General features: G+C 31.4%; 1 protein-coding gene across 1 annotated transcript in view; it reads right to left on the reverse strand.

The window, feature by feature from the left end:
* Positions 1 to 13,110, reverse strand: part of MYCBP2 (MYC binding protein 2) — a 273,476-nt gene that overhangs the window by 63,291 nt on the left and 197,075 nt on the right. Inside the window, exons 53-55 of the mRNA XM_030838623.3 lie at positions 5,717 to 5,941; positions 4,730 to 4,862; positions 2,288 to 2,410 (exon numbers count right to left, since the gene is read on the reverse strand). Of these exons, the coding sequence (XP_030694483.1) occupies positions 2,288 to 2,410; positions 4,730 to 4,862; positions 5,717 to 5,941 (481 nt within the window). The remainder of the gene's footprint in view (positions 1 to 2,287; positions 2,411 to 4,729; positions 4,863 to 5,716; positions 5,942 to 13,110) is intronic.

A 13,110-nucleotide genomic window follows, 5' to 3' on the forward strand; every position in this document is an offset into this window, starting at 1 on the left:
AATATGAATAGTTCAATGTAGGACTCAAGGGAGGCAAATTATATGTTATTAATTTAGTAATACATTTATATTACAGTTATAAATTAATATTCTCTTTTTTAAAGTTGTTATTGCCAGAGAAATTATACATTTTTAAAAGCATGAACTCTTTTGCTCGGATAGGCAATGTAAAAATTTATAAAAGACCTATAAGAAAAAAAGGAACATGAGGTACCTTATTTGAATAGTATCTCAGACATGAATTCTGATATTTTCTTCAAAATTAAATACAAAGGACATTAACAGAAAAATACTTTTAAAAATAAGAAATGATATATTGGATGGATGACAGCTCCTTATTTATGAGAATATAAATATTAAATTGTTTAAATGATGCTGAAGAAGAAAGGTTGTGGGGGGGAACCATATACAGACTAGCTGATGCAGAAACTGGAAAACAGTACCTTTCCAGGAATATTTTCTAGATATAATAAAGTTTCATAAATAAAATTTTAAATGAAACACCAACAAGAAACAGATTAATATGGAAAGAACTGTGCACATAAGCTACATCTCTTCACTTAAAAAAATTAATGCTGCAGATTAGAAAAGGATTTTAGAGGTGATGAAGAATTTTATAAAATTGTTTTAAGGAAAAAGAATTTTTGCAAAAAACAATTGCTTGATGTTGGATAGCATAAAGAGTTAAAGAAAATGGGAACTACAATTAAAGGTAAGATAATAAATAAAGGTTAGATATATTTAATCAGATGAAAGTTTCTTAATATTTCTTCACGCCATCTAAATATTTTAAAAGCCTATTAAGAAGTACATGCTATTTTTGAACAATATTAGCAATATCACTTTAAAAAAGTAATACATTATTTCTAATTATTAACAAATGTTCTCAGCAATGTTTGTCTCTATTGAAAGTTGGTTTCTATTCTTATGATGTTTTAACAAATTCTGTTTTAAAGACTGATTTAATGTGACAGCCACCAGTACAATTTAGACATTTTAGAGACTGAAAGCATACAATTTGAATTAAACATGGCTTTAAAACAGATTACTATACAAGTATATAGTGGTAAGTAAACACTGAGATTTTAATTTAAGGACTGGGAGCGGCAGAAGGAAAGGGACATGAAGAAAACACCACAAAGCATTTACCCTACTTAAGCATGAAGGTCTAGTTTAAGTTAGTTGAAATCTGAGCTACCAGAAATGAGCAAGCAGATAGTACCCAAGCCTGTAGGATAGAGCAACCCGATGCAGGAGGAAGAGACAAAAAGAAATCTTGTAGCTAAGGCTTCCTTCTTAATAAAAATACTTTGTGGAAAGTAATAAAGGTATCAAACAGAAAGTGGTTTTATTTTAAATTGAATATTTCCTCTATACAGATGTAATTCTGTATCTTGTTGACTATTTCATTATTTCACTTGCTCTGCAAGTCAGGTATTAAAACAACTGTATTTGTGTCTGGAAATCAAATCTCATGAATTAGTTTAAATAACATTTTAAAGTAAAAGTATTTCCATGTAGGCTATCTTCTCCTTCCTACCCATTGTCCAGCTATATGCTACCTTCTGACAATATCGTCGATTTTGAAGCTAAGAGTTAGGAGCAGGTTCATAAGAAAGCATGTCAATGTGTCCAAATTTACATACAAATGGAATTTTGGATGAAATTCGAGCATAAATTACTCCAAAATAATTATTATTTGGACTGTCCATGATGCTGGTCTCTTCTATTAATGCAACCAAAACAAGTTGTATACATTTTATATCCATATGGCTTAGCGGTTTTGTTTTTACAATTTTTTGGTTTCATTATACATACCAAACCCAAAGCTATCTTTCATGTCATTCGAAATTAACTAAGATAAATTGATTAGACATTGAAAACCACACATGCTTAATAAAGCTGATGTGCAATATTACTTAAAAATATTACTTAAAATATTTTGATTTTAAATGGATCATTTTGGAAAGTTCGTTTTTGCTCATTAACATTTAATAATAACTGGATGATAAAAGTTCTTCTACTGGATATAGTGACACAGAATCTTTACGATGTGAATTCAAAATGAGTGTCTACAAAATAAGAACAGGTAAGCAAGAACTATAAACTTAAGCTAAAATGGATAAAACCAATACTGTAAAAAGAACACTGTCGTAAACATTTTGATTGTTAGTTTTCTAGGAACAAACTTAAAGTTTTGTGTGTGAACAGTAATAAAAATGGTTATAAGAGAAGGTAATAAAAATATTACAGTTAGGTAAGTAAAAGACTCACTTAAAACACCTACCTTTATTATTTCCGAGTCCATAATCAAATCCTTGGGCACTGCAACTTGCCCCTTTATTAAAAGCTTGTACTGAGAAAGGGCTTGGAGGAGGAGTTTGAGAATTTTGATCCAGAAGAACTTGTTCTACAAAAAAAAGAACATCTATAAAATTAGTTTCTTATGTGCTATTCTCCATTTATAAAGAGAGAAAATTGCAAGAAAGATTTTTATGATGGTTAAATTTTAAAACAACCTCACAGTTAGATTTGATAATAGATCTACCAATTAGGTCACTGACACCAACAAAGTAAAGTATATGACAAAATCTTTGTTTTCATCAATCAAAATCACTATAATATTTAGAAATGGGATATGCTCTTATGGAGTCAATTTGCTTTTATTGTGCTATTAACATTTGCTATTATTGCTTTTTTTTGCTTTTATTGTGCCATATATATATATATGGCAAAAAATCATTAAGTGATCACAGAGAAATTTAAACTTCTCTCACACCTCTTTTCGGGTTGAGTATATATCTTAGTAGAAACGATATCCTAATTTAAGAAGCATTTTATCTAAAAAGAACCTTCTACCTTCTAAGTATATGGGAATACAACTGCTATCCTTACCATCTGATAGCTTTGTTATTTCTTCACTTAGCTTTCATATAGAACTTATAAAGTATCTTCACTTTGTAAATGAGAAAACCAAGGCACAGAGATATTAGGTAATTTAGACAACTGAAAAGTTAAGAGCTGGCATTTGTACCCTGGCAGTCCAGTCCCAGAGCCTACTCTTACACATTATGCTCATTGCTAGTTAAAATGATTACTAAGCTAGAAAGACCCTGACAGTCACTTAAACCATTCTCAGATTATTTAATTATGTCTTATATAAAGCTGATCTCGCTTTAGGTTATTATCATTTATATCTGAATATCCCTATATAATGAAAATGTTTAAGAATTTATGAATATGTAATAATTATATATGTAGTAAGTATACTGTAAATGGGAAAGTTGTCTTGTAAAATGTCTGATTTACATGAAATGAAGACTTTTGCTTTTCAAAACATAATGAAGAATAGTTCTACCATCTCAGGATATTATTTTAGGATGACATCATCTTTGACTAAGAAAAACTGGTCTGTAAAACAAGGGAGGAAGTAGGTTCTCAAATTGGGTTCAGTGGATTACTGATGCAGTGTGGTGTAATGAGCACAGCATTTGAAATATGAATGAAGATTCTGGTTCAAGTCTTTCACCTGCCCTGTTTCCAGTGGTATGACCATAGGCAAGTCATTTTAAATTCTATGAGCTTAGAAATGTAAAATGAAGATTATATAACTGATCTCAAAGGCTTGCTGTGGGGAAAAAGGGGAGAATGTTTAATGTACCATGTTAATATATCTAAACGCACTCTGTCATTCACACAAATTCCAAACCTTTCTTGAATCTATTTATATACTATAGCCATATTACCTCTTGGATAATGGTTATTATAACTATACTCTTTTGGATAAAGACGCATATTCATTTAATTGTCTGACCCTCTCCTATAAATTCTGGGATTTGGTAGAAAAGTCTACGTTTGGTTTATCCACTCATTGTGATGTCCTAACTAATACTTCTGTGACTCAACTTGTATAGTTAGAAAACTTAGTGAGCAACCAGTATGTGCGAAAACTGCTTTAGAACTAGGAATACAAAGATAAAAAACCTGTGCCTGTCCACAAGGGACTCACAATCTGGGTACGAAGAAATAAAAATTAACTTCAATATAATATCATTTTTGTTCTAGTGGTGAATTCAGTTCTTTAGGATGAGAGGTAACTCTTCACTCTGTGAGAATCAGTTAAAGCTTCACCTAAGTGATGACATGGTCTGAACAAGATTTCGCCACCAGGAGAATGAAGAGAAGAGGATAAAAAGGAAAATCTTTTATTAAAGGAGATCATTGTTGAAAAACGGTAAAATAAAGTTTAAAGCTGAAACTCTAACAACAAAATAGGAAACCCCCAGAAGAAGCTAAGCATATATTCAATGCTCCTTTCCTGAGACAGAATTCAAACAGAATGAAATTGCCTGGGAGAAGTACTACAATCAGTGGTTTGAAAACTGAACTTCCATTTAGTGGTAGAAAGAGTAAAAGGTTTAGTCCCAAACTGGCACAGAAGAATTATCATTTAAATTCGTATTAATGAAATGAAAAGCATGTTTTACAAAGACCAATTCATATGTTTCACATTTCCTTCTAATTCTCTTCTTTTATGTGTATTCATTTAGTACCTATGTATTTTACATAGGAATTTTAACAATTGCAAGATTTTTAAACCTTTAGTTTTGATTTTACTTAAAAAGTAAACACACAAAAAAGCTCTTTACAACAAAAGAAATACAGTACAGTTTAAACTTCTGTACTGCAAAGGTAAATCGGAATAAATCACAAATTTAAGCCAACTTGCCATCTTCATGTCGGAGGTACTGGTTTCCGCCTCTGTCTCTAGCTAAGGACCATGCCTCTCCTTCATCACTCTCACAGAACTCTACCATGCTGTTCTTATCCAGCTGCACCCATGTACCTTCAGAATTGGTTACCTAGTACATAACAAAAAGCATGATTGATTGGCTTGATTCTTTCAGGGCATTCAGGCTGAAAACCAGCAAAAAGTTTAAGTGAGTAATTATTCCAATAAATCTCTATCATCAAATTAGTTTCTGAAATTAAGACCACAGCCTGAGGTAAGACAGAAATCAATAAACAGTCTTGTAAAATAATGCTCACTGATGACTTCAGTAAAAATATTTTTTTAAGGCACAGGATAATCCCTTAATAATTTTAAATGCTACCCCAAAACACACGGCTCTTTGTTTGGCACCTGAAATGTCCTAACACAGCATACTCTCTATTATTTAGGTTGGTAGTGCCTAAAATGCAACTTGAAAATAACCCTGACACTGAGAAATAGCATGACACACTACATCTTTAAGCTCATCAGCTGAGGCAAATGCCACAGTTGACTAAAGAGTAATGTTATTTGCTCAGGACTTCAGTGACACCCATATATGGGAACGAAGAAATGAAACCCTTTGAATATAACACATCTCCAAACTGATTCATAGCAAATATTTCAAAGTGCTGTTCATCCATGACAGTACAGTACACATTTGCAATAGTGAAAAGATATTTGCAAATACCGAACATTTATATATACAATACAAATCACTTTGTTATATAAATATTGTTTTCACAAGGATAATTATGAGAATAAAATTATTAAAAAAGAAGCACAGAAAAATTGCATTAGTATTTTCAATACAGGTAAAGATAAAGAACATTAACATTTAAAGACCTGGGATGGAAATGGCAACCTTTGGAAGAAAGAGATGCTTTGGTTGTATTATATTAAAAACGAATATCTTAGAAGTCATGAAGCTACAAGAATCCATACCTCTCCCACTGCTTTGACTTTGTTTCCCAGAACTAACATTCCAATTGGGATACCTCTAAGGTTAGGGCAGCTTCTGATGTTGTGACCGGAAGGTCCCGTCTTCACTACCTTGTACATGCCTGGCCCTCCTCGCAAGAACGGCATATCCTGCTCTTGCATTGTTGCTTCCTGTGGGCAGCAGGAGTTTATGTCTTTGAAAAAGTCATCAGTACTAGTTTTAGGTTCCTGAAAATTTGAATAGGAAAAAAAAGTAAACAAAATACAATCTATTATCACTTTCAACATCCTTCTTAATTGCTTTTACAGCAAGTCCATAATGCATCAATTAAGAAAAAGAACACATATCCAAAGATAGCTCAAGGGTTGGTTAATACTACTATTAAAGAATCTTTCAGTTATTCACTTCTGAACAATATTTAAAATAGAGTTGAAGAGAAGAAAAGATAGCAGGAGAGGAACTGAACCTCTAGCTTCTGTCCACCATAATTTGAGAAACACAGTAGTACTTGATTTTACTTTTATCTTTTAGTGAAATATTTAACAGTAGGATAAACAAAAATAGTTTACTATATGAACCACAACTGAATAATTTTGAATCATTATTACTGCATTACTGCCTGTCGGTATGGGTTAAAAAGTCTAAATCTTCATTTCCTTGTACTTTCGTTTATAACTATTAATAGAGAAAATAGGTATGAGGATTCTGGAGACTCATCTATAAACAGAGATAACAATGATGAAAAAATGTGCATGAAATATAGCTACATGTTAATATTTACTAGTTATGAATGAAATAAGAATGCTTATAGAATTTTAACAACTCACACTTTCTTAATACAGTACAAATAAAAATGCCTTGTTAGATTTGCTAGACCATTGTTAAACAGTGATATACTAATGCTTTTAACAGAAAAAGATGATTATATTTTAGTAGAGCGGAGAGATTAACATTAAAGATGTGGTTTTATATAAATATAATACATTTGGATATAAAAGAGTCACTTCTAAAATGAAAGAAAGGAACATACCCTAAATTTCCTGTTGAATCTGAATGCTGTGACGAAATTACTTCCTACGTGAATGCAATAAAGAGAAATAATAACCTTCCCATATTTGCTCTTTTTCCCAATTAAATGTAAAGGAAAGTTCTACACTGGAAATTCTTCCACTGTCATTATTACTTCTTTAAAACAGACTTCAACTGCATTTTTAAATACAGCAATATAGACTCTACAAATTGCTTTATTCAAATACAGTAAAAGATCATAATGGGACACTTATTCAAACATTAGGTTAAAATTAAATTAATATTTAGTTATGATATAAATAGGATAAAAATGAAAAAACCCACTAACATATTATGCAAGATAAAATATTACTGAATAGCTCTATCCCTATGAGTAGTCTCATTCCAAAAGAAATGTCCATTACATAGTGGAAAATTAAAAATAAATTCATAAGGTTAAAAAAATGTGGATTCAAGAATTCTCCATACCTGTGACTTTAATATATGGTTGGTCAGAAAAAATTTTAAATCCATTATTAACCTTCACATAATATCTTGTAAATTTCATTGTGGTGATGAATAATCATCAATTTTTACTTACACAAATACGTGCTACGGACAGTATTTATTTACATTTACTATAATTACTGTACCATATTTGTCCAACATTCCTTATTTATATATTGGCAATTTAATGGAAAGGAGAATTTTAAGTACTTGAAAAATTTAGATTTACAATCTAAAATAAAATATGCATTTTATATACCCATGCATGCATATTTGTAAAAATTTATATATGTGTACAACTATATGAATACAAAGAAAGCACTCAAAATAAAAATGGAGAGTAAGGTCTAAACTTTAAATTGTGCTGTTTTACTCATGAGATTTTCAGTATTTAAAAATGTCATTGTGAATGATCAATTTTAGCAAATACATGATGCTATTTCATAGATGGAAGAGTCAAATTAGTCATATGTACAAATGATCTTTTAAAAATTACATGGCATGATGTAAAAACTAAACAAATATTCACAGGTTTAGTGAAAAAACAATTTCCCTGGTCTTTAATGATACATCTCGAGCATTTAATTAAGTTATAAAAATATTTCCAATTTGACCACTCAGGGTAACAGTGAGAGAAAAGTCTTGGCAAACACTAATAATAATTATAATAATTGCAAGTTATTCACTGAAAGGCAATATAGGAGAACTGTCCTAAAATATTTAATATTTTATTGATTAGTTAAAGAAACTATATAAATTAATAAATGTACAGCAAAGTCTATCCTTTTTCTTAATACTAAACAGTATAAAAAGAACTGATAGACCTAAAATCACAGAACTGTGTCTGTTATTCTCAAGAAATCCTAAAATGCATGTTTTATTCTATACAGAAATTTAAGACCTGGGCACCAGCACATGAAATTGATGAACTGCACTGTTAATTTTTGCTCCCTGCAATCCCATCCCAACATTCAAAAGGCCACTGTGCAAGGCTAGGAAAAAAACAGAAGAGCCATAGGGTTGGAACTCTCCCACCTAAATAAGTAAGTTCTGAAAAAGCTAGACCTGTATATAATTGTTGGAGAAGCTAGTCATAAAGTTAGATATACCAAATTTGAAGTCAAGTAAAAGTTGAACTTACACTAGTAATACAGTCTTTGGCAGAATTAGAGGGGAAAGGTTTATGGGGAAGCTCAATTGCAGAACTCTGTATAGATCGATTTTGGTAAAAAGAAATTTTTTTAAATTAATCTTAAGTAAAGGCTTCAAAGATACAATGTAAAATTTGTTATACAAGCTGAAATACCTGAATAATGTATGACTGTTCCTTACAGTTAACTCACCTGGGGGAAAAAAGCTTTGGAAGTCCATGAAAATACGTCCAAATCCCTGACTCCTTGGCTAGCATTAAAGATATTCTGAGCAACAAAGTTTAAGAAAGAAAAATATCAACAAAGAAAGGGAACAGGATATCATCTGCAGAAGATGCGTTCACAGTAACAACAATGTTCTATACTCTAGCACCAGCACTGGAATATTATTTCACTAAAGGGAAACTGAAGCCACCTGAGTAAACCACACAGCAAAGAAATTCCGATACATAAGTTTTTGTCAAAAGCTCTCCATGGATATAGTGTGTCATGCCATTTACTACAATTAAGAGCCAGACATTGATTTAAACCTTAAGACAGTCAGTGCAAGAAGGACACCTTCAAACTCCTTTAAATGATGACGTGTCTATTCCAGTACAAGCCAGATTTCTTTTATGACAGAAGACAGTCTGCTGTTTTATAAAGAAAATGTGACTAACACAGATTGTATAGATAGAGCAAATATTATTATGAATAATAATGGCATGTAGTATATGTGAATTCGTTATCCCTGTTTAAAGTACAAAAAAAGTCAAAAAGAAAAAAAATCGAAGTCATTTTTCAATTTTGCTCTCTTCTATAAATGAGAAAACAGTCACTTGGAAATGTTACTGAAAGCTGTTAGCAAATTTGTTAAGAAAAGCATAGAGAAAAAGCATACAATCTGAACTTTTATCAAAAGGCAGACCTAGTTTTCTGCATCTCAAAGTTTAGGAAATGCACAGAGCATTTAGGATCTCTACTTAAGAGTCTAAAAATATTTTGTTACAGAACAACCAATTCACAGCAACATGGTCCCAGAAAAATCAACATTTTCACAAAATGTTTTCATAAAAATTAAAATGATATACATTTACATAGACATATCATCCTATTGAACATATTTATTTGATCGGAAATTAAAATCCTTCCAGAAACCAGCAATTACACAATTTTACTGCTTATATAAATACAAAAAAGAGGACATTCAAAAAGTTAATGAAAGTTGTCATTATCCAAGACTTCAGCACAAAAGAAACAACACAATTCCCAACCAACTGTAAGCCATTTTAGATAATGAGAATTTATTTAATATTCTCCAGTTCTGTATTTTCCTCATGTATGTACATGTAGGGACAGATGGAGATACAGACCCATATACATACATATATGCTAATACAGAAATATAAAACATATAAAAGGCAGAAAAAAAATGAGCTTCTATTAGTGTGCCTACAGATAAATGCAAAACAAAAGAAAAAAACAAAAAACCAAAGCCCCCTTCATATTTAAAAATAGACAGCAGACAGGGCACTTCCTCTTTAGGTGAAGTGGAAACATGTTGCAAAGTATTTTGAAATGCTATTTTGGGGGGAAAAAGATGTCTTTACTGGTTCGTCCATGTATGTAAGAATTTGTGGAGTATTTGCTCAATGGTTTTTCTCCTTTGCAGAGAATAGCGGTGCAAACCTTTTGACATAAAACAATATTAATATTTTTTAGCATATTCTGTTTTTTAGCATAAATTTTTCTAGCATCAAAAGGAATGTGAAAAGCGTTGTAAAAAGCAATGCAGATGAGTTAGGAACAAAGCAGCAATGTGGTGACTGACAACTTTAAAGCTTGTATCTCTCTTTTATTTTTATTTTTTTAAAATTTTTGCTGTGCTATGCAGCTTGTGGGATCTTAGTTCCCCGACCAGGGATTGAACCCGCACCCTCGACAGTGAAAGCGCAGAGTCCTAACCACTGGACTGCCAAGGAATTCCCTCTCTTTTATTTCAATGTGCAAACCCAAGTTTCCTCAGTCTGAGGACATGAGTTAACATATACAATGATACTTTAAAGTGATGTAACTGCTAACCATGGTAACAAATTGCCAATAAAATCAATTTTGTACATGTTAATTATATGTGGATTCAAATTTGACTCTTTTGCTTTTGTTCTGCATTTGTAGAAAATTCTTTCTACACTGGTTTACTATAAGATTATTTTTAAAATGTGTTATCCTAATAAAATTGCATTTATCAAGTATCAAAAAAGCACCAGATAGAAAACTGGAGTTTAAAATTAAAATGTACTTGCATAGTTTTCTTTCAAAAATTTAGGAAAGTTTAGTCTAATGATACGAACATGCATGAAAATATTAATCTCTCCAAAGTCTCAATTTCTCACTATTAAAATATATAAATTAGCTTTCATATTGTATAATTTTATAGAATAATATGAGCACCACTATATATGTATGTAAAAGTGTGTGTATATATATACACACATGTATACGAATACACACATATCTACAATAATCTAAATCATTTTATTCTCAAAGACTATTGTGAAGGCAAAAAAGTTCTGTCAAGAAAATTAGAAACTGAAGCATGCTAAAAACCTAACTAAACTGATGAGCACCAAATTGCAACTCTAAGACAATAATCTTTCAAGGCATAGAAGAGACCAAATAAGCGAATAATTTTAATGGAGAAATACATGACCAAACATGCCAAATGCGCACGCAAAAGAAAAAAAAGAAAAAAAAGAAAAAAAAAAGATAAAAAAGATAGTAATTGTTTCATTGTGCTGGATGATCACAGAGTTAAAAATTGCCAATTTTAAAGTGAAAAAGATAAAATATCTCAGAGAAATTAAACACAGCATATATACAAACAATTATAGTGTTATTTTAATAGAGGCTTAAATTAAGGCTTAAATGGAATTTAAGCCTTAATTCCATTCTGTTTAGGAAACTTAAACATCAAGCTAAAGTATGAAATGAAGCTTTTGATAACCATCTAAGGACAGCATATTTACTAATGGTGTATTAAGTAAATACTTAGTATTTAGTAGGACTGAAAAACAGGTTATGCATACATATACACACAAATTTATTAACGAGACAAAATCAAGAAATTTGGGGTATATTAAAGCTGTGACTATCCGGCATCATTAGGTATCCCAAAAGAATGAAACTGATATAAAATGCAAGAAACATTTGCTAATTTTACCAATTACCCTGAGTAACATTATAAGAGAGAATACCAAATGATATTTTTCCTTCATCTCTCCCCCAAATCTTCAGAGCCCCCAAATTCAGAAAAATCAGCCTACTTTCTATATGTGAACACCAATCAGCCTAAGTAGGTAGAAAGCGGTTTGTATAATTGCACGGCGTGTTCGTAGACTCAAGTTGCTTCTGCAAGAATTTGGATGATATGGGCATTATAAAGATATCTTTGAATACTTCTAATGAGGTATCATATACTTTCCTTGATATAAACTTTCTCTACCACTCAACCTCATTCACAATGTTAAAAGACCTCATTTTTGACAAAGAATCCAAAGAACTGGGCCTATAAGTTTCCGATCAGTAATATCTCCTACTTTAGAAGCAAACTTGCTTTCCAAAAAATTTAGGCTCTATTATAGGCAGTCAAATGTCTCCCAGGTCATGTGCATAACTGATTTTCTCTCTCTTTTTAAACGTATTTTCCTTGGTCTCTGAAACATTCTATTGGCTTACATTTGTAGTTTCCAAATCTTAAGAATTTTAATTTAAAATCAGCCTTCCCCAGGTATACCTTCAACATACATCACGATATTCATCCTCATTCAGCCATTAAAGTTATTAGTATTCATATTTATTTAATTGTGGAGTTCTAGCCAAAGTAATATGATTCTTATAGCTAGATTTACTTTATCCTTTTATAACTATTTATCCTTATGGCTCCACTAGATTAAGGTAGACTAAACATAAAAAAATAGGCTTTGGAATCACATCACCTGGAGTTCCAGAGCTAGCTCCACTACTTACTACTTATGATCTTGGGAGAATAGCTCTCTTCTGTCACTGGAAAAATGAGAATGATAAAAACTTAACATCAAAGGGGCACAATGAAAATTAAATGAGAGAATTAAGGTATGGAGCATAAGAGGGTCAGAAATTATTTTAAGCAGTATGATCCTGCCAAATGCCAAGAACTAAAATTTAGTATTTAACAAATGTTGAAAGCCCACCACGAGCAAAATGTAATATTTAACACTCTGGAAGAAAAAACATAAGAAGGGATTCTAAATGAGCCCTAACCCTGGAGGAGCTTAACAGAAATAAGAGGTATATAAATACAAATGGGCTAAAGGCCAAAAAAAATCCAAACTAAACGTTATGGGTAGTTGGAGAAAGACATTTATAAGCCTTTTCCGCTTTTACAGACAACGTGCTACCTGAGAAAGGAGAGAAAAAGCTAATTTCCCCAGTACTTATATGCTTTTCACCCTCAATTCTTGCTTCACCCGTATCGACCATTTTTTAGTTCCCATACATAGCATGCGTCCATAACTTTGGACATCTGACTCTCTAATGTGAAATTACTTTACTTTGTCCTGGCAATTTTTCTTTAAGATTTCCTCAAATGTCACCTCCTAAGTAAAGTCACTCTATAACTTAACACAATGTGACTTAATTATCTGAATATTGTATGTCTATCCCATTACATAGTGAGTACCCCAAGATCAAGAACTGCACTCTTACTTATTTTG

The sequence above is a fragment of the Globicephala melas genome, chromosome 18 (genome assembly GCF_963455315.2).
Source record: "Globicephala melas chromosome 18, mGloMel1.2, whole genome shotgun sequence".
NCBI classification, from domain to species: Eukaryota; Metazoa; Chordata; class Mammalia; order Artiodactyla; family Delphinidae; genus Globicephala; species Globicephala melas.